General features: G+C 55.1%; 2 protein-coding genes across 7 annotated transcripts in view; both read right to left on the bottom strand.

The window, feature by feature from the left end:
- Positions 1 to 569: 569 nt before the first annotated feature.
- On the bottom strand, positions 570 to 13,237 carry MST1R (macrophage stimulating 1 receptor). Of its 6 annotated transcripts, XM_012720595.1 has the most exons (21): positions 13,199 to 13,234; positions 11,768 to 12,501; positions 8,834 to 9,016; positions 8,632 to 8,760; positions 8,293 to 8,463; positions 7,836 to 7,990; positions 7,348 to 7,513; positions 7,097 to 7,233; positions 6,533 to 6,694; positions 6,344 to 6,437; positions 5,998 to 6,207; positions 5,751 to 5,897; positions 5,510 to 5,672; positions 5,279 to 5,380; positions 4,998 to 5,204; positions 4,323 to 4,403; positions 4,009 to 4,190; positions 3,806 to 3,915; positions 3,376 to 3,541; positions 2,873 to 3,009; positions 570 to 1,128 (listed from the first exon to the last, which is right to left on the bottom strand). In XM_012720595.1, the coding sequence occupies exons 2-21, from the start codon at positions 11,918 to 11,920 to the stop codon at positions 873 to 875; spliced, it is 3,111 nt and encodes a 1,036-aa protein (XP_012576049.1). In that variant the 5' UTR covers positions 11,921 to 12,501; positions 13,199 to 13,234; the 3' UTR covers positions 570 to 872. The 6 variants fall into 6 exon arrangements, 5 of the variants coding, with proteins under 5 accessions (XP_012576049.1, XP_004676645.1, XP_012576046.1 ...); XM_004676588.2 differs by having other exon boundaries at positions 11,768 to 13,237; XR_001145046.1 differs by having other exon boundaries at positions 1,063 to 1,128; positions 2,703 to 3,009; positions 11,768 to 13,237.
- A 3,245-nt stretch (positions 13,238 to 16,482) lies between these two features.
- The window catches only part of MON1A (MON1 secretory trafficking family member A), a 13,581-nt gene continuing 8,550 nt past the window's right edge, over positions 16,483 to 21,513 (bottom strand). Inside the window, exons 2-6 of the mRNA XM_004676144.2 lie at positions 20,700 to 20,839; positions 18,973 to 19,458; positions 17,624 to 18,389; positions 16,853 to 17,000; positions 16,483 to 16,755 (exon numbers count right to left, since the gene is read on the bottom strand). Of these exons, the coding sequence (XP_004676201.1) occupies positions 16,615 to 16,755; positions 16,853 to 17,000; positions 17,624 to 18,389; positions 18,973 to 19,458; positions 20,700 to 20,826 (1,668 nt within the window). The 5' untranslated portion in view covers positions 20,827 to 20,839 and the 3' untranslated portion in view covers positions 16,483 to 16,614. The remainder of the gene's footprint in view (positions 16,756 to 16,852; positions 17,001 to 17,623; positions 18,390 to 18,972; positions 19,459 to 20,699; positions 20,840 to 21,513) is intronic.

The raw sequence follows: 21,513 nt of genomic DNA, 5'->3' as shown, positions 1-21,513 counted from the left end.
CTATTGTACAGTGGCCTTGACAAGTATAAATAGCCCTTGAAGCTGATGCCTTGGAAGCAGGGCTTGCTGCCGGCTCATCTCTCTCTGCTGGCAGGGTTCAGGAGCAGGGGAGCAAGTCTTCATGCCCTGGCAGCATGCGTTGAACACGAAGCCCTGGAGAGGGGCTAGGGCCCTGAGAAGGGGACAGGCGATTGAGCCGCGAGGGACACCATCGAGGTTGCCGGACGCCTCTCTTGGTGTCCTCTGTAAGTTCCTGGAGCCCTCTGATCTGATCCTGGCCCTGGCCTGTCCTCCCTATTCTCTTCTTGCTGCCCCAACTCCTTTGCAGCCTCAGGGTCTTTGCATGTGCTCACTCTGCCAAAATCTCTCTTCCCCAACTCTGTTTCTGGCAGGAATCTCAGCAAAATCTTACCACCTGTCAGGATCTCAGCAAAAATGTCACCTTCTGGAGAGCTTCCCCTCGCTCCTTTCTTCATCTCTGTAAAACTGCCCTTCATTCCCTCAGAGCAGCCTGCCGTTCCCCTCCACCCCACACCATTCACCACACTTGTAACTGAATAGTCATTTATTCATTTACTAGTTCAAGGGCCAGTGTCTGTGTTTGCTGATTCCCCTGTGCCCAGAAGGCCAGGAACACAGCAGATGCTCCATAAATACTCACTGCATGAAGGGCCTCACTGGCTCTCTCTGTGGAGTGAGGGGCCAGTGTGCCCTGCTCTCTTCCTGTTGTCCCTGAAGGTTACGGTTAAGGGCAGGAGAGGGCAGAGGCCAGGTCGTGTCACCTCCTGGCCTGGTATGGCTCAGAAGCAGCTTGGGGGTAGCCTGTGACAGATCTGCAGTTCTGGCCCCTGAGGACCTGACCAGGGCTGTGGTCACGTGGGCAAAGGTGGCTCTGAGAGGGGTCGGGGCCGCTCTGTGATTTTGCGCACAGGAGGAGATAGCAGTTGTTCTTGGGTCATGTTTGCCTCATCTGAGGCACCAGGACCCAGGTTCACGTAGGCCACGGGCAGCTGCACGTAGTGGTCCCCACGCAGCATGGCCACCACATGGTCCAGTTCCTCTACTAGCATGGTGAAGGTGGGCCGTGCAGCCGGGTCTGCCTCCCAGCAGTGCCACATCACCGTGTACCTGCGGGGAGCGAGCAGCGTCAGGGGAGCATGCACCTCCAGCAAGATTCTCTGGGTCGCCTACCCCTTGGCAGGTCACATGTGAGTGAGGACACATGGCAGGGCAGTGGCTAGCATCACCCACGCAGGGGCAGCTCTTCTCATAGTGGTGATTACTGTTCTAGTCCGGCCTTCCCATCTGGCAGCGGTTGAGTTAGGAGTTAAGAGCTGGAATCCTGCGCCCCATGATCTGCATTAGTTATGTGATCTCAGGCAAGTTCTCTAACTTCTCTGTGCCTACGGATCCGCTTCTAATCATAGGACTATTGGGGCATAAAGTGAAAGGCTGCTTGTGGAGTGTAGCTCAGTGCCCAGCCACATGCTATCATGGTTACCATCACATGTCTTCCGGGAAGGAAGCTTGGCCCAGTGAAATAGGAATTGCAAGCCCAGAGAGGATGGCTTGGGGGCCACACTAGTGGCTCCAGGGCTCCCAGGCAGAGTTTCTCTGGATTTGCCTGGTGGGTCCTGCTCTCCCTCCTGTATCTTGGGAATGTCATCCTATACCTAAGTGCCTCACACACAGTAATGTCATATAATGCTCACACTCCCTGAGGGTGGTACTGTTACCATCCTAACTTTAAAGATGAGGAAACTGAGGCCCAAAGAAGAGAAGGGACTTGTCCTGCCACAGAGATGCTGTGGTATGCCACGATCTCAGTGACTGTTGTTGCTTCTCAGCTGACGCCCCCTCTAGAAATTACCCTAGGCAGGAAAGAACCGCCTCCCCCAAGCTCACACTCCCTCCTCAGGAACAGCTGTGACCAGTGACTGATACGAAGTGAGCGTCTGATACAAAGATCTTTTCCCTTAATCTCAATTTTGGAAAATTCTGAAGGGCTGTCCCAGCTACTGCAACCCTTGTGAGATGAACTGTAGTCTCCACTGCGTCTGCATCACAGCCCAGCTTCCCCTGCCTGCGCAGCCCGGCTTCCCTAGTCCCTATTACCAATAAACCACCTGCCTATAAGTCTCTAGCTCGGGGTCAGGCAGCCTGACCAGAGGCAGACAGGTACTGAAGTGAATGTCCCTTACTTCAAACCAGATGTGTTAGTGATGTGAATAAAAGATCAAACCCAAGGCAGGCAGGATTGTGAAAAAGGGTTATACTCATATCCTTCTGGAGCACAGCCAGAGGCAGGAATCATCCACTACCTTTACCTGTGTCCTGGTTCTTCCTGCTCTAACCACAAAGACCTTGACATAGCCGAGGCATGTGTGCTACTTATGAAACTGAACCTGGACGCTAAACCCACCCCACAGGCACTGATGACAACACAGCTGCCGCCATGCCTCCAAAGGCAGGGAGCTACTCAGTGGAAAAGAAATCTGATCTGGAGACATGGAGGGGGCAAGTGTGGGAGCTAATAGAACCTTTCCTTGAGGTTAAATGAGTGGAAAAGATGGAAAACAGTCCCCCTTGGCGGGGGTGGGGGAAGAGGAGTGCTGGGAAATCAAATCAAATCTGGCCTCAACCCAGAGACTGAGTTGGGAATGCTGTTACCATGGCAACTGCGATATCCTTTCAGCACTTACATCTGAATGGGGGCAGAACCAGTACACAGATGAGGAAACTGAGGTCCAGAGAGGGTCTCTTTCCAGGTCAACCAGAGATGAGTCAGTGAACGAGGCAAGAACTCTGTCTCTTGCTCCTTCCTTGTCTCTGGGGCCCATCTCTCTCTCCATTAACACCCACACATACTCACAGAGAATCGGGGCAAAACTCAGGCTGAGGTAGACGCCGACCCTGGGCCAAGAAGGGAGTGAGGTCAAAGTGGTCAATGTGGGGGTACGGTGGAGCACCCCTTGTCAGAAGCTCCCATAGCAACACACCAAATGACCACTGTGGGAGGAAGAAGAAGACCCAATTCTCATACCAAATTTGGGGGCAGATGAGCCTGCCTAGTCCTCTATCCTTCCACTGGGAAGGGGGGCGGGGGGTGGGGGGCACACAGAGTCTGTTCTTCTGTATCGCTAGCATCTTCCCTCCGTCTCCTCCCACCACATGATCCTGCCCAGAGTTGGGACTGGGCAGGGCTAGGACTGTCTGTGAGGAGCAAATGAGTTCCCAGCCTCCTCCTACTCAAGAGATAGGCAGATGCACTAGAAGGCTGCCCAGCCTGGTATTTCCTCAGATCATCATCTAGAATTGAATGGGCAAGGTTGAGTGTCCAGGACATGGAGGCCGGGGTGGGGTGTGGGGGTTTACCACATCAGACTTGGTGGTGAATCTGTAGGTCTTCAGGCTCTCCAGAGCCATCCACTTGACAGGTAGGCGAGCATGGTGGTGCTGTCGAATACTGTAGTACTCCTTGTCCAGGATGTACCGGGCCAGACCAAAGTCTGCCACCTTGACTGTGAATGACTCATCCAGCCTGGGAGAGGGGAATCGGACTCAGGATTGGCCCCCACAAGACCTTGAACCCACCTGTTCCATGCCCCTATATGGTTTCAAAGCCACAGTGTCCAATCTAAGCTGCACTGGGCAAAGAGGAAAGCTGAGGCCCAGAGAAGGGAGAATACATTCAGGGCTCCATGGCAAGGACCAGAGCCTGGGTGCTTCCCTAGGGCAACTGTAGGCAGCTACCCATCCTGACACCTTGCCCCCTTGCTACACCCCAGCTGCACTGGACCCTCACATGCAGTTCCGAGCAGCCAGGTCTCTGTGCACGAACTTCTGCTCTGCCAGGTACTCCATGCCGCGGGCTACCTGCAGGCCAAAGCTGATGAGGTCCTTCACTGTGGGGTTCTGAGGACACAGGTGGGTCAGTGAGCAAGGGCACAGTGCCGCCCTCCCCAGCTGCTGCCCAAGCCCCTGACCAAGGGCCAGGTAAGCACTGACCCGCTGGGGTGAGCGGATGAACTGGAGCAGGTCTCCGTGATGCATATAGGGCAGCAGCACGCGAGGCAGCCCCTCCGGCGGCAGCATGATACCGATGAGAGCCAGCACGTTTGGGTGGTGCAGCCCACGCATGAGCAGCCCCTCGCGCAGGAAAGCCTCCACCTCCTGCACCTCCGTGATGCCTGTGGAGTGACCTGAGTCAGGCTCAGGGCAGGGAGGCCCTTTGCAAGGGCAGAGGGGGAAGCAGAGCAGAAAGGCCTCCTGCTTGGGGTCACTCAGGGAGACAGCAGCACAGCAGCCTCTGCCTGACTTACGACTCAGTGACTTGATGGCACAGTGGACTTGATTCTGGCCCTCATCTGTGTATTCTCCATGGTAGACAACTCCAAAGTGGCCTGGAAGGGGGACATGGGGAAAGGGATCCCAGTGCTCAGGGTTTGTACCACACCCTGTCATTGTAATTGTGCCTCTGAGCACCAACTGGCCAATCAGATACTGAAAACTAGCAGTAGTCACACGGTGCACCAGAATCCACTGAAGAGCCTCTCTGATGGTGCTGGCCATGAAGTATCGGTGCTATGAAGTTATCACTAGCCACTGCGGAATTAGTTCGATTCCTGGCCAGGGAAGTGACCCACGTGGTGCAGCAGACCTCTTCTGTCTCAGCTGCTGTTTCCCTCAGCAGGGCATTTTAGTAGATCTGCCTCCCCTGCTTCCTACTGCATCACTGGTAAATCCTCTCAACACCGCCCCCCCCCACCTCTGGCCTACACCCAAATTCTTGCATGCATAAATACATAAAATAATTCTTGAAAAAAGGAAACCCACTCAAGACAGGGCTATTTGTTCACAGATGAACAAGTGGAGGCTCAGAAAGGTCCCACAGGTTGGTGAGAAGGTCACCCCACAGTCTTGCCCAACTATCCCCTTGAGGCCATGCCATCTTCGGACTCCATCTCTGACTACCCCAGCAGGCCAGGCTCCCATACCTTTGCCAATCACTTGGTCACTGTGGGTGATCACCCGCTCATAGGGAATCAGCACATCCTTGACCTCAGCCAGGAGCGCAGAGTCCAGTTCCCCAAGCTGGATGGATTTTGTCCGTAGCAGTGGGACACAGGACCCGTCCCCGTTGTCTGAGAAGGATGTTCTGTGCACCCAAGTGGGGGAATCCACACCATCAACATTAGGGGTTGCTGTGGAGGAGGAGGTGTGAGGAGCTTGTGGGCAGAAGGGACAGCCCCAGCTGCTAGCACCTTCACTTTCTCACCAAGGCCACTTCTGTAGTCAGACTCTGAGGACAATTGAGTCTGCAGCATGGTTCTCAAGTTCCTACTCAGGGGTGGCAGCTCATCCAGCATTAGAGAACCAACTGCAGAAAGAGAGCCCCTGATGGCCGTCTTCCAACCCCTGCCCAGGCCAGCCCTACCCTAGGAGATGTGGGGAGAGAGGAAATGGACTGGGAGGTGCCACTGGGTGGTGGAATGGGAATAGAGCTCACCTGGTTGTCTCCTCCGCCGGTAGTTGAAGACCAGCACGGAGGCCAGTACAGACACAAGCACAAGAAGGGCCAGCAGGACCCCGATGAGTGTCCTCTGTGGAACCCCCTCTAGACTTGGCCGGACCACGGTGCCCAGGCTATGACACTCACCATCCACGCAGACCTGGGGACAAGCAGCAGCTCAGGTCCAGGTTGCAGGCCTGGGCCCATGCCTCCTGTGGAAACTGGCCGCGCTCCCTACCTGCAGTGGGGTGCCATCCTCGCCGAGTTGCAGGGAGTGAGGCAGGGGGCAGATGACTACATCCCCCCGAAGCTCATGCTGGCAGCTCTCACCACCCACAGTCACGTTCATATCCACACAATCCGCCACGGCGCCTAGCCCGATGTACTGCAGGGACATTCATGAGGACTGGTCAATGACCCCCATCTCTGGACTGGCATTAGCTCCAGCCTCCTGCAATGTTCCTGGCCCCACTCCCCACACTTACCTCAAATTTAATGGTATGTTCCTCAGGTTTCAGTGGAGCCAGATTTACGCTGGGTGGGTGGGGTGGGAGTAGGAAGCGGAAGTTGTGCAGTGTGAAGGCAGTAGCTCCATCTCCCCGGACACTCAGGTTCCCTGTCACCCAGCCCTGGGGGGCTCGGACCACATATTCAGGCAGGCGGCACCAATGCTGCTCTGGGAGCTGCCTCGCGCACTGTCGGGGGCCCATGGAGAGTGGTTAGCCAGTTGTCCTATTATGGCTGCGCTAGTCTCCTCAGTCCAGTAAGGAGTGGGGCTGGAATTTAAGGAACCGGTCCTGCCCTCCTCCCTCCTGGCCAGTGCCCACTTACCCTGCTTTCCACGGTCCTAAACCCGTCATGGAATGACAGAACCAGATGTGATGCTGAAGTTAAATGCTGGCCATGAATGGTAACATGGGAACCACTGTGAAGGACAGCAGGGTGGTAGGCTTGGGGTGCTCTCAGAGGCTGGCACCCTCATTCTCTGGAACCCACTGTGAGGAAGGAGATGGTACTCACTTGTAGCCGCAGTTGGGGCTAATGCCCAGCATGATGGGGTCTTCCTGGTAGTGGAAGGTCCAGGAGCCAGGCACATCGACACCTCCCACCTGCAGGCGAATGGGAACCCTGGCCGTAGCAGCCCCAGGGGGTGTGGTACATAAAAGCTGCGCTTCGCTGACCCTGCAGAACAGGGGGATTGGGCTTAGAGATACCTTTCACATGATGGCCAGGCCTACCTCTTCAGGGGTCTCCTGATCCCTCCCAGTTTCTCTGTTGGTCGTTTCCCTCACCTGCTCATGCTCCTTGAGTATATGTAAAGATGGGGGTAGGGAGGGTGGTCTCAGAAAAGGTGGGGAGTGAACAAGTTCCCCACAACCTTGATGGGAGCCAGGGGACTCTGATGGGCTCTCTTGCCATCTCCAAACCACTTATGGGCTGGAGCAGGCAACAGATGTTTCTTTCTGGAGCTGTTCCCTACACTGACCATGTGATTAAGCCTCCTCCCTCTGCCCTGACAGGGATCCAAGTCCCACTTGAGGGCTCCCCTGGGTGGTCTCCCATCCCCGGCCATCTGGCACTTACTGTTTCAGCTTACACTCAGTCCCGTTGACCAGCACAGCCCGATTGGTGCCTGCAGACAGGCCCTGGCCTTCAAGGGTGAGGCAGGTACCCCCTGCCTGTGGGCCAAAGAGGGGCTGTATTGCTTTCAGCACTGGCTCCTAAGAGGGTATGGAAGTGGCTCAGCCTGGAGTAGGAGGTCCTCCACACCAAGCACTTCCCTGCCTGTATCACCTTCCCTGGCTAAGGACACAAACAAAGCAAGGTGACCTCACCATGAAAGAGAAGCCTTGCAGCATAGAAGAGCCATCTATTCGGAAGTGTTTGTCTGGTGGCATGTTGGTTATGGTGAGGCTAATGTTGGCAGGCCCAACTGCCTGCAGGCCAGAGGGGGCCAGTTCACACTCAAGCTCTTCTCCAAAGTCCTTCCGGTACATTTGCCTGGGGTACCAGGGGAATCCAAGGTCAGCCAGGGGTCATATAGGCATGATCGCATCCCAGGTCTCCTCTGGGCATCTCTACCCAGGCCTTCCTCTAGGGTAGGTAGCATGTGACAGGGTTAACCTGGCCAGGTCCATGACTCAACTGACAGATAGGGCATATGCAGGCTTACAAACGGGCAGGTTTCTCCAGACACAAAGCCGTTAGTCATTGCAGCTTACCCCCTGCCTCCTAGCCCTCGATAAGCAGAGGCCAAGTTCTCACAGGCAGGGGTGCTTGGTTGCCCACATCAGGGATATGGAGGGCAGGGACCACATCGTACCTGTGGGTTGATCTGAGCAGCAGCCGGCAGGGACTTTGGCCCACGGTGATCTGAATGGTGGGCTCAGGCTTCTGCCCAGGACAGTGCAGGCCGAAGTTGGAACCACACAGGGTTAACCTTGTGCTGCCCCTTACAGGTCCACTGTGAGGGTAGAACTGAGGGCCGGAGAGCAGAGAGTCCTCTGTGGGTCAGAGCTCTCATATATCTGTTTTCCCCAAAGTCTCATGCCACACCCCTTGCCAGCCCACAATTCACTCATTCTAGGCCACTTGCTACTCCTCATTCAAGCACTTTTCTGCCTTCATCTCCTCTGCATGTGCCATCACCTCTGCCACTTCCGCCTCTTCGTAGACACTGAGGACATCCTAGGCCTCTGGAAGATCACAATTAAGACCTGCTGACCCCCAACCCAGGCCCAACTTTTTTCATCCTACCTGTGCCCTATGACAAGCCATACCTCAGTAATCTTAGGTGGGCAATGGTCCTGTTGCCAGGAATCAGGACAGTCCTCCTGCTGTCCACACATGCCTCCACACCAGCCACAGCCCATGAAACGCTGTGCCCGCAGGCAACGCCCACAGGTAAGGAAGTGGCGGCAGCCGGGGCCCCGGATAGGTACCTTGAATACCTTGGAGTGGCAATAAGATAGATGGCACAGGTTGACCGGAGGAGGTAACTAGGACACATAGATCCCTAAGACCCCAGGGTGATGAGACCTATGTGTCAGTACCCTGGATTGGGTGGAGAGGTCGGTGCCCATAACTCTGGCCTCAGGCCATGCCTCTGCCCACCTTACCTGGTCGCCAGAAGCAAAGAGCAGGTGGTCTCCAAGGCGACTGACATCCCGTTGCACAAGCTGCCCATGGCTGCCCAGTGAGAAGTTGGATACATACAGCAAGTAGTTGAGAGACCTGGCCAACTCCACCTGAGATAGGTCAGCTGTGAGCAGAATAGGGATGGGAATCGAGGACAGGGGACAGTGGAGATGAGGGACTTACCTGTAGAATGCGCCCATCAGTTGTGCCCATGTGGGCTACTGTGACATTATCCAGACGTGTCACATATAGTGCAGTGAGCTGCACTGATCCTAACAGCCCATCAAACAGGTCCACGCGTGAGAAGCTGTTGCTGACCAGCAGAGGAAAGTGGTGGCAGCTGGTGTTGGGGGCTACCATGCCGGGCTAGGGAGAGTCAGGGAAGGAGTCAGAGCTCATCCCCACACATTGCCCCGTTGGGGCCTCTGTTAGTGACTACAGCAGTCCAAATTGTACCACTCACTGCCCTGCCTAGAGAAGGCCCCTGTCCTGACAATCACCCCCTCCCACAGGGCCCTTAGAGGTAACAAGGCCAAGGAAGAAAGCCCAGGCTGGAAGGTGGGGTCCCTTACTTCATGCTCTCCTCTGATGCGTCCATTTTGAAAATGAGCTCAAGTTTTATAGACCCAACCCCATCCTGTTATCACAAACACCCTGTAGCATGGGTGTCCTCACCACCCCCACTTTACATATAAGGAAACAGAGGCTTTGGTCATTTGTTTAAATCCTTTAAGGCCCTTGGGGAGAGGAGCCAGACTGGAGGGCTGAGTTCTTAATGAGAGTCCTCTCCCGCCCCCTGCTGGCCCACCCTGCACTTCGCAAATACCATGTGCTTCCGTTTAGCCACCAAGGTGTAACTGGCCAGCCCAGGGTTGTTAATGTCCCAGAGACTCCAGAGGTCTCCCTCTTGCTACCTGTACTTCCCTCAGGGCACACAAGTCCTGAAGGCCTGACTACTAACTTCGCTAAGCACTCTTCTTAACAAGAGGGTGTTTTGGGGTTACAGAAATTTCTGGGAAACCAGTAAACCAGGTTTTGTATGCCCAGTACAAAGTGCAGGTAGGGATCGGTAACCCAAGTTTATTGGGTTCTTCTCCTGCCAGTCCTGACGGCACTCTTCAAGGCTGTAGTCTCCAAGGTCCAGCATCAGATCAAGTATGTTTAACCTCGTCTTGAGACCTTGGAGATGATCAGGAGCCCCGGGGGCAAGGGCAAGTTTTGGAATGCCACACACTTTGGAGTTGTAGCCCGGGCAGGTAGGAACTGGGACTCTATCCCCATTTGAGACAGATAAGGGGCCAAGCTTTAGCAGGAAGTCAGCCAAGTGTATGCCGTATGACTCAGGAGCAGGTGGGGCTGTGGAGTAGAAAAAAGGCCCTACCTCAGCCAGGGCCACACCCCTGCCTGCTTGCCCTGGGTGCCAGGGCCTTAGCTCTGGATTCCCAGGCTTATTTAGAGACCAGGGGGCTCTAGGGCCCCCTGGACATTTAAGTGCCTAATGTCCAATCGAGAAGGGTCACTCTCCCAGTCTAGAACCCAACCTAAACCCATGGGGGCAGGTATCAGCTGTAAGCCTTTCAGGCTTCCTGAGGTGAGCCACATTGACCACATAGTGGGTGTTGCCTTGGAAGCCACATGCCCAGTTACTGGACAAATACTGTACACAAGCTGATTCACATACTTTCTAGGGGCCCAACCAGCCCATGGGCAGGGTTCGAGATTAGTCCTTCTGGCGACACTGCCAGCTTTCACTGTCTGCTGACCTACTGACCACTAGCCGAGTGGTTCTGACTTCAGGGAGAGGTTCTGACTTCCCAGAGGGATGGGGAGAGGGGCAGGCAAGGCAATGCAGGCTCTGACAAGAGACTCCTACCCTTAAGGTCCCCTCAACCTAGATGGACTCAACTGAGGGAGGCAGGCTGAAGATCCCCCACCTCTTAGTATGTAGGTTTCCCCATCATTGGGTCATCAATGCAGGAATCAGTGGAGAATGTCACAGCAGTGACACCGAGATCGGAGACTGTGGGCCACCCACTGGAAGGCCACTCATCTAGTGGCCACCCATCTGTTCACTACATCTCTTTGGTTTAATGTCCTATAATCTGGGGTGATACTGTTTCAATGGCTTGTAAGGGTCAGTTTTGGTTTTGTCCACAGGGAAGCATTTTAAAGAATGCCCTGTTTGTCTCTGCTCTAGGTCCCTGACACCATGGCTGAGAAAACCTGGGTAGGGTCTTCTGGAAGGAACCCCCAATTTAGCACGGTCTAGAAGACCTGCCTGAGGTGAGATCAGGGGCAGGGCTCCAAATATGGTAGGAGAAAGTCTAGATCTCCTGTGCGATGATCCAATTTCAGCAGCCCCTCCTAGGCATTTACTCATCCCAGATGTTTATAGTTGCTTACACAAGACTGGGTGAGCCGCTGGAATTTACTAGAAGCAAGCTGCTTTCCCACCATATCCTGGATCCTCCCCCCGATCACTCTGATGAGAACAACCAGAAATGCGCCTGTCAGTGAAGTTCCAGCCATGCAGGCTCCCCAATAAGTCTCTTCAACCCCCAAGGCCCAGGAGGCCCTCTTGAACTGTGGGGGGACCACAGGGGGTCTCTAGCAACTCCTGCCCCATCCTCTTTGGAAGGCAGAACAAGTGTTCCTTAAGGAAAGTGAAACTGTTGGTGAACAGCTGGGAGTCCATGTGACTCTGACCATCTGCCTCTGTGGTGTGTGTGGTGGTGGTGGGAAGGGGTCTGTGTGTCCCTGAGGATACATGTAGTGGGCAGGCAGGAGGATCTGCCTATCTACTCAGAGTCTGGCAGTGTATCTGGCAGAGAGACAGTTATGTAACCTGGTCCTCACGCAAACAGGGAAACTATCTAAAATATCGGCGGCCATGATTAATGAGGGAGTGAAAGAGCAAAATGGGGCTGGGAAATGAGCCTCCAGTGTGGCCTCTGGCTGATTCCCTTAACCACCTTCAGCCAAAAGGAATTAGACAGAAGAGAACACTCCTGTGTGCCCGCCCGCCCCACCCAGATGCTCTCAGTGGTGGCAGTGACACAGCCTCCATCCAGCCCTGCACATACTGCTCACAGGTGAGGGCACCTTCTCTCTGCTCACCGTGTTGGGGCAAACACTGGGCAGCTGGAATAAGTTGAGGCCTCGCTGGAGAGCTGGCCGGCCTGAAGACTCACAACAGAGATTAACGCCCTGCTCGATGTGGGTGTCCATCTGGTGAACCGGAAAGGCACAGACCACAGAGCTGGGACCCATGCTCGGGTCACTGCCTTTGCTAGTCACAAAGACCCCAAATAGCACTTCCTGGCCCTCTTTGATGCTCAATTCAGCGGCTAGTCGGCCGCCCACCGGAGCAGTGTGGGCCGCCCTTAGCACCGGGTAGGGCTGCAAGCCCTCAGGAACTCCACGCCGCCTGCGTTTAGGCGCAAAACTGCAGTCGAGGACTAACTCTCGGTAGTGATCCAGTTCGGTCTCTGTAGCGCTGAGCCGTGCCACACGTGTTTGTAAAACTCCAGGAGTGTGGGACTCGATAGCTGGCTGCACGGTCAGGAAATAGACGAAGTCTCCGGAGCGGAAACTGTGCACGTATTGGACACGGTAGGAGGACAGGTACTTGGGCAGCACTGACAGCCCTCTGACGACTGGTTCAAATCCTGAAACATCGGCCTTGAGGCGCTTGATGGACACCGAGCGTGGGCTGAAGCTAGCTGCCACCTTCGCATCCAGTGAGGATGCCACGTAGAAGTAGGAGGCATGGCCCTGTTCAACCACAGTCACAACAGTGCCCAGAGGGCTGGCCACACAGTCAGGGCAGTCTTCCGGCCGGTTGTGGTCCACTGAGAAGAGGCAAACTGGAGGTTTCAGGTGCAGGGCTGTCTGGTTGATCTCCAGCTCATGCAGAAAGCAGCGGCCATGCAGACTTGAGCCACAGCTGACCAGTGCGGGCAGGCCGGGCTCCAACACCAGCACCTGCGAATCTGTGTCACCAGGTGGCCCATATGGGCCCTGGCCACAGGCTGCGCACGTCAGGCAGCCAGGGTCCCCAGCAGGGCCAGTGACCAGGCTCTCAATCAGTTGAAGGTCAGGCCCAAGCACATACAGGCGATTGCGTGTGCCCACAAACACGGCACTCCCTTCCTCATCGCCATCATAGGTTGCCACGGCTTGAACCGGAGCCCCCACTGAGAAGCTGGGCACCTCGTACTTCACATCGAAGTCGCGGGAAGCTGTATGGGGGCTGCGTAGGCACTGCCAAGGCCCGCCCACCACCGGCACCGCCCGTAGCAGCAGGAGCAGCAAAAGGGAGTGCGGGGGCAGCCTCATCGAGGTAGCGCTGGGGACCGGCGGGGATTGCAGCAGGCCCCGTCCCGGCTGGGAAGGGTTTCGGTGTCTGGGCTGGGGCCAGCGCGGGTCCTGAGAGTGCGGAGGCAACCGATCCCCGCCCGAAGGTCTCGGGACGGCCCCCTCCCCTCAGGTCGGCGCACCTGGCACGGTGGACCCACACCCTGGCAGGGAATGGAATGTTCGCCTCACCTGCCGCCCTCACCTGCCCATCCAGCCGCAGCTCAAGTCCGCGCAGAGAGCAAAGTCAGCCAGCGGGCGCCGGGCGGGACCGCGGCGCCCGGGTGTGGGCGGAGCGGTAGGCGGGACGGTGTTGGACGCCTGGCCCAGCCCGGCCTCCGCCCACCCGACCTCCGCCCTCGGAAGCCTGGGTTCTACGACCGCTCTAGGGCCTTTCCTCCCTGTGACCTGTGGTTTGGTGTACGTGGGGAGAGGTAAATAGGCCTGGGCCTTCTCATCCTGCCTTCAAAACCAAGGAAGGTGGACGGAGAAGAGCAGAATTGTAGGACAGGCTGCCTCATTTTTCCCGGTTAGGTGTTGCCCAAAGGAGCGCACAGGGCGGTTTACTGGGGACTCCAGGGGAGGCGGGGCCAGCCGAGGGAGAGAGAATTTATACCAAAGGGGCTAGCTAGCCTCAGAGCTCTGAACAGCCTAGGTAGAATGCATCAACGATGATGTAAGGCCCAGGCAACCCCCAAACTGCACAACCAGGAATGTGGGCAGAGCCCTGTTCCTATGATATTTGCCTCCTCCTGGACACGATCAGTAGATTGTAAGGTCAGGGGACTGCTCTGGCCCCCCTGAGCTGCCCTGGGTGGCCTAACATTCCCTTGAAGTAAATTTTCAGCAACATCCTCAGACACTCGTTCTCCAGCTGGACTTGGTGGGTAACAGAGATCAGGAATGTGGGGAAGGAGCTGTACTGAGGGGAGCTGTACTGAGGGGAAATCCCAGTAGGGGATGGTGTGGCTCCACCTTGTGTAGGCAGGGCTATCTTTCCGTGGGCCGCCTTGGGTTGTTGGCAATAGAGGAAGTTACATGCCCCTTTTCTGCCCCGCTCAGGGGAACATGGGTTATAATGTGGGGCCATCATGCTGGAAATTAGAAGAGAGGCAGCTGACTTTAGCACTGGTCTCTCTGCCGCTACCTTAGTATGTGGGAGCTGTAGGTAGAGGATAAAAGGCACAGAGCTGGCCTTCCTTTCTGGCCTTGCCCAGAGTCCCGTTGATAGACGGGAAGCATAGGGTTGCTCTGTAAGCCTGCCAAGCCTGTCTCTCAGTCTCTGAAATGAGAGTTCTGACAAGGTAATTGCCCAGAACTCCCTCCAGGCTGCGATGGGGATGGGGAAGCCACAAGGACTGCTTTTGCCATCTCTTACCTGAACCTTTGGTAACTTGCCTTTTGGTAAGTGATCCCCCCTAACACTGGAGGAGGTGGACGGTAAGGGACATGCTCAGAGTCCCTCCACCAGGTGGGCCTTGACCTGGAGGGTCTTCACACCTTCACAAGGTGGTCCTGGACTCAAGTCCAAGGGGCCTGTGACCTTGGGGCTCCAGGGCTTTGGGGGATGAGGGGGTGTAGTAAAGGGCTTTGGGTGGTGAGGGGTAAAGGAACACAGTTGGTCCAGTGAGCTGTAACTCCTCTGCTTTCCCACCCAACACATACCTCATCTTACCAGGAACATGCTTTTCCCTAACTCTTTTTGCAGCTTAGGTAGCACCTCCTCCAGGAAGCCTTCCTGTTCTAGGTGGATCCAGGCTCATTTCCTGATCCCACAGACCCTGTGCTACACCCACAGTAGCACAGTTTGCGCTGGATACCTGATTCCTCCCACCCCAATTCAGAGTTCTGAAAGCAGCCCCCGTCTGGATTCAGTGAGCCCCTGGTGACAAAGAGGAAACGTGGCTACGCCCAGTGCTGGTTGGATACTGTGCCTGAGGCAACAAAAAAGGCACTCCCTTTTCTAAACTGAAGTGCCCCCGGAAATGAATAAACACCCACTGAAAATGTGGCAAGGTTCCTATGTTCCCTAATCAACATGTCTAGAGATAGTAACAGGGAAAATTGAAAGGAAACATTTTCTACCTTGCCTTTAAAAGTAGGTTTTTGTGACTCTCTCCTCTCTCAGGACATTTGGGTTTGGAGGGGACTTCACAGCTCCTTGATCACCAGTCCACCCATTTTGGAGGTGGCACTCAATAGCTGGTTCTCTGCTGCTACCATGTGGTCAAATTGATGCCTGCTCCCAGGTCTGGGTACCCTGCAGGTAGCCTGGCCCTTAACAGCAACTGTCCAAAGGAGTGTTCTCCTTCCTCCCCATCAGCTAGCGCTGCAGGAGGGAGGCAGGAAGGCTTTGTGGGGGAAGGCAGCTAGTAGGACCCTACAGGGCCCCCCAAGTTGCTCCCCCAAGGTGATTTCAGGGCCTCGCTCATATCTGGTTTAGGACGAGCCCAACTACTGTGGCGTCTGTCACCTTGGAGAAATATTAACCACTTTGTCCCCTTAAGACTCTTACTCTCCTCTGAACACTGCTCCAGAAAACCAGAGCCAGCCTTTCAACTCAAAGAGAGTAGGGGGAAGAACAGAAACAGAAAATGGCAGAAAAGAGCACCCAACTGTTATCTCCTATAAACACTTCCAGAGTCTCACTTCCCAGGCTAATGAGATGGTTAAGTTACAGTGGAACTGGGAGAGCCCCCTAGCAGCAAGGTAGAGGCTTTCTGCACTGCCGTGGGCTCTGCCCGAAAAGGATGTCATGCTATGATTGGGGTAAATCGTCACTGCTGGGCCTTCTGGGATATCCACCGTAGCCATACCAGGGAACTAGGCCATACTAGGGAACAGGGTGACTGAAGACGGCCCCAGTGTACCTAGTGGCATCAGCCCTTCTTAGAGCAGCACTTCTGCTCTTGGGATCAGCTAGATCTTCTCTCTGGCCCTCCAGCTCACTTTTGGCGTTCATTCCTAGCACTGCACTGGCTGCAGGTAGGAAACTGAAGTGACAGCCCTTCATAGGAAAGCCTAAGCTGGGGCGGTTTCCCCAGCTACAAAGGAGAGATTCTGAATTTGTGTTGAGCTTCACCAAAAGCTCCCTGCCATACCAAGGGTAAAACTTGACTTTCCCTATTTCAATCAGCTCAGCCCCTGATGAACTGCTGCAGGATAGCTGGGTGGTCCTTCATGGCACATAGCTGGAGGCTCCAACTAGGAGGGAAAGAGTACCAGGGGCTCACACTGAGTAGGGGAGGGGCACGGGGGAGGGAAAAAGCTACACTTGGTAGAAAACAGCCCCAGGCCAGGGTCTGACTGAGCATATGTGCGGAGGCTTCTGTGTGAAGGAGGGAAGAAAGGCCTTTATATATGTATGTGCTCCTGTGCCTGGGGAAGCACGGGCTGGGGGCTCCGTGCCTGAGTGAGAGACTGTGTATGTGCGCGAGAGTGGGTGAGTGAAGGAACCAGCAATAAGACCCAACAAGTGTCTATCCAAAGTACTTTAATGTATGCACCAACCCACAGTCCCTGCCTGCTGCCTGGGCAAGAGAGGCCTGCCCCACCTGGAGGCTCCGATGGCCCCGTGGGCCTAGGAGGACTGAACCCATAGAATCTCATCAGTATGTGAGGGGTGTAAGGATGAAGAGGCGGTCTTCTTCTTTGCGGATCCAACGCATCAACTTATGGATGGCACTGACGGCTGATACCTTGGTCCCCAGGGGGCTGTAGCACATGTAGAGTTCAAAAGCACCTGTCACCTGGAGGAGGGGCACAGGGTGGTCATCCAGATTAGACATCCCCTCCTGTCTCCTGTCCAGCACCCAGTGAAGCCCAGCCCACCCAGGGCCATCTTACCCAGGCTAGGAGGTTTTCGTTGGGGCCCGTGTAGTAGATGGTCTTGAGAGGGCGGGAGGCGTTGTGGGCACGACTGTGCAGGTACTGGTAGAGACCCAGCAACCGCTCCTGTTCCTCTTCACTGGTGTAGGGGGCCTCAATCTCAGGGCTGGAGATGGAGAAGCAGGTTCACAGACAAATGGTTTTCATTGCCTTGTCTGGAGATCTAGAAACATCCATTTCTAGCGGGTGTGACTTGACTGTGTGTCCTACCCTCCAAATGCTTCCTTAGGACAGGGCAGCCTCCCTACCACAGGAAACTCCCCAGGTCAGGGCTGGGCCCACCTAGATAGAACCCTGTGCTCCTTCCCTCCTTCCCTCTCCCAAGTTCATGACATCTTTGGTGACCTTCCCTTAGGCAGGCCAATCCAAGACAAAGTGATAGGTCTAAATAAAGTAGAAGGAAGATGAGCTGGGAACCATCTGGACCCAAAAGGGGCAAACAGAGGATAGAAGTTGCCACATCTGGCCCCAGCCTCTCTGTTGGGGAAGGAAGTGAAGGAGCTGTGATCCTGGGCTGAACCAAAATGACCCTTAGTGCTCCAGGGCAAGGGGACCAGATGTCTGTTGCGGTTTACTGGGTATTTCAAAGCTTTCTGGTTAACAATGTAGAGCGGCCTATGCCAGCGAGTCTGAGATCCTGGGTCACAGTAAAAGGGACCCGCCACAAGTCTACTAGCCCTCTTCGCTGCAACCCCGTCTCCCTCAAGCAGCGTCCCCAACCACCCTCACCTGGTGAAGAGTCCTGAGCTCTTCGACTTATAGAGGAAGTGGCGCAGGTCGGGGATGCCCACTTGGGAAACACTGTAGTAGGGCGTGCGCAGTGCCTCCCGCAGGGCCAGGTGAGCCCCGCGCTTCCGCAGGCGCTCCTGAAAGCGGCGGCGGCAGTCAGAGACTGCAAAGAAGTCCTCGCGGTCCGTGGAGACAAGCAGCAGGCAGAGATCGGTGTCGGGCTCCAGGTAAGAAATGTGTGCGTGGAAGAAGCCGGCTGCGTTGAATTTGGGCAGGCACACGGGCGTCCAGGCCTCGCCCTCGCGGAAGGATGAGGAGGAACTTATGAGGTTGAAGAGCAGGTGCAGATCAATGGGGTGCAGAAATTGGTCCTTGCGGCGCACGAGCGCCACGAGCTGGTTGCGCGCCAGCAGGATGGAGAAGACCAGGCTGCGCGCTCTCGCCTGCTGTAGGCAGGTACTCACTGCGTCGCGCACTGCAGCCGCGAGAGGCAGGCAGCGTGCGGCCCCCATCAAGAAGCTGGGATCTCGCGCCATGAGCTGCAGCAGGTTGTCTGTGATGCGCTCCGAGCCCGAGAGCAGGCGCCGCAGATCATAGTTTTGCTTCTGCTGGAAAATGTGGCTCAGCTGCGCGCCAGTGAGAAGGCTCAAGATTTGGTAGTAGATATAAAGCAGCTCCTGTGCCAGTTCCTGCGCTGACTGCCGCGTCCGGGCCACTGCCACCAGCACCAGGGGGCTCCGGCGCACGAAGACTACCTTATAACCATCTGGGGTGGGGGAAGGAGCGCCAGTTTCAGTCCCTCTCCCCAAAAGCTCCCAAATTGGCCTGACCCAGCTTCCTCAGCATCCTGCCTTCCTGCACAGCTTCTGCCTTCCACATCTTCTCCACCCTCCCTTAGAGCTTTGCACAAGGAAGGCGCTTACAGATGATGAGAATAAAATCAGCAGCCCATCATCCTTTCCCATGAGGGCTCTGGATTTGTTTTTGCCATGTGCTTCACAGACAGACTGACACTAGATGAAATGCACGAAGCACTTCCGAAAAACTCTCAAGCTAGATGGCAGGAACAAGATGGGGCTAAGGATCTGGGATTTTTTGGTGCCCTCCCCAGGGATTTCATTCTCTCCAGGGACAAAGCCCATGTCAGAGTCACCTTGGGTACTCACACAGTCCAATGAGGCAGTGTCATCATCCCGTGGTCAGATGAGGGCCTTGCGGCCCAGGGAGGTGGAGGGACTGCCCTGGGTCACACAGCACTTCCCAGCCCCTCTAGTCCATGGGAGTCCAAAACTTGCTATGAATTAACCCTGGCCAGGGAGCCCTCTGCCTCCCCTCCCCAGGTGGCTCACCTGCGTGGATGGAGCGAATGGCGTTCTTGTCTGCTTCTAGGAAGGACACCAGGGCCACCATGACACCCATGGTGCTGGAAAGTGCCTCCTCCGACCCATAACGGGAGTACACAGGCTTCCCCGCCTCGCTCAGCACGAAGACATGCTTCTGGTGCAGTCGCCATGCCTCAGCAGCCTCCTCCTCATCTCCCTCGCCTGACCCCTCCCTGGGGGGCTCTGTGACTGGTCGCCCGGCTGCCCCTGGGGGCTCTGGCCAGTCCTCAGAGCTTCCTGGAAGCATCTCCTCCTGCAGGTCTCGAGCCACACCTGTCAGCTGGGTGCTCAGCTCGCTGAAGTCCTGGCTGATCTGACGCATGTCTGCAGGCAGCGGTGAGGGAACCCCGGCACCCTCCTTGGGGCTGTCCCCAGCAGCTGCCCCATCCTCCGATTCAGTCAGGTCCTCATAGGAACGGGCATGGACAAACATGGCACCCTCCTGCCCAGCACCTGCCAGCCAAAAGCACTGATGCTTAGAGTGGGAGCCACTGGCAGACCACCTCACCAGCAAGGTGCCTAATACGGCACTACCTAGACTGCTGATTCAGATGGGGAAGTCCATGTCCCCTCCTGCTACTGTCTGCTCTGGTCAGGCCTTTGCAACTTACAGTCTACCAGTCTTCTCCCATCACACTGGCAGGGGAGTGCTGGTATAAGCCTGCCTCTCATATGCCTCTCCCAGCCCACTCCCTTCTCCATCCTGGTCATACTGGCCTTTATCCATCTGCTCTTTGTCCACCCTCAATATGCTCACCTAACTTACTCCTTACCTACCAACTACTTACCTACCTCAGGGCCCCAATACCTGCTGTTCCCTCTGTCCAGAAGGTACAGTCACCTCCTCACCTGTCTGACTCCATGATACATTCAGCTCTTGGCAAAGAGCTCCAGCCTGAGTTCCCAGCCCAGGCACCCTATCATATCTCCATCCATGGTACTTGTCAGTTATTGTCCCCCCCACTACAATCGCATCCCCCCACAAAGGACAGGCACCGTTTAATCACTGCTATGTGTCAGCACCTTGCTCTGTGCCTGGAACATTGACCACATTCAGAAATGCTGCCTATTGTTGGTGAATCTCTTTCCTTGGGAAAAGACTCCCTGACCCTGCTCAATCCACTGTAATAGTCCCACTAGCCTGTAGGTTCCCCAAGCCAGGGACCAAGTCAGTCCTCCTTGATTCATTTTTTGTTTTTGACAGACTAGTTCAATAGAACAGATATATTTTGAGCCTCTATTACAAGTTGCTGTACCATGCACTGGAATCTAACTGCTCTGTGCTCAAGGAGCTCACCATCTTGTGGAAGAGAGATGGGTAATACATGCATAAACAAATAAAATGGCAAAGTAACTACTGGCCTACCCGGGGCATAGGTAGAGCAGGCCTAGCTTGTGAGAAGGTGACACTTAAGCTGAGAGAGGGAACATCAGGGAGCTCCACAGTAGACATAGGGAATAGGAGCAACAGATGCTTGCACGCAGCCAGCACAGGGTGAGTGAAAGGACATGAAGTAAAGAGGAGGGTGGGATGCAGACTGAGCCTGGTTCCCAACAGTACCCCTGTCCCGGACACATACCCCATGAGTGACTGAACAAACATGTGACGGAATGGGAAGGAGAGTGGGTGGGACTCCAATGCCCTGGCGGCCGCTATCGCTGTCAGCTGCCCGGGGTCGCACCCCTGCCCATACCTGGCTCCTTTCCCTGGGTCAGTCCTGGTGTGGGGCTCTCAGCTCTTTCCACATTCTGCCCATCAGTAGGCGCCAATGTGCCATCAGGGCCTTCGCTGCTGCTCTTTCTCTTTGTGTCAGTAGCCATCTCTTAGGCTCTCCTGTGGGGGCAAACAAAGGCATGGCATTGAGCTGGAAGAGAAGGTGCTGTTTCGGCTCCCTGGCCTTAACAGTGGTAAGTACAGGAAAACATCCCTCACTAAAACCTAGCTCACCCAAACCTGTGCAGAAATGAGCTTTGAATAGTCCCCTCTAAAAAATTAAGTATAGGGTGAGGTGGTAACATAGAACTGAGAAAGTGTCATCCTATTCCCCTAAATTAAATATAGTGTTGTAAATTAATGTTACCTCGATAAAGGGGGGAAAAAAAAACCCAAATAATCAGGTATATGGTATTTTTTCTAATTGTAAAAGAAAGAATTCTTTGTGTTCATCCATGTAGGGAAAAGAAATATAAAGAAAGAAGTCATCCTTATCTACCATTCAGGATCTTTCACTATTTGTACTTTAGTGTATTTCCTCCAAGTCTTTTGTTAAAAAGTATATAAGCCCTCCCTGGTGGCGCAGCAGATTAAAGCACAGCACTAAGAAGCTAAAGCCATTTCAGCACAAGATGATCACACATGGTGGGATCAAAGAGGTGGCCCATATGGTGCAGCAGACCTCTCCTGACCTGCCCGCTACTCTCCTCAGCAGTGTACTTTGTTGATCTGCCTGTCTGCTCCTCACTCTGTCTCTGGTGAATCTTCTCACTGCCCTTGCACCTCTGGCCTGT

The sequence above is a fragment of the Condylura cristata genome, unplaced genomic scaffold (genome assembly GCF_000260355.1).
Source record: "Condylura cristata isolate star-nosed mole 26May11 unplaced genomic scaffold, ConCri1.0 scaffold00004, whole genome shotgun sequence".
Lineage (NCBI taxonomy): Eukaryota > Metazoa > Chordata > Mammalia > Eulipotyphla > Talpidae > Condylura > Condylura cristata.
The sequence above is the reverse complement of the archived record's forward strand: the minus strand, read 5'-3'. Positions and strand labels throughout refer to the sequence as shown.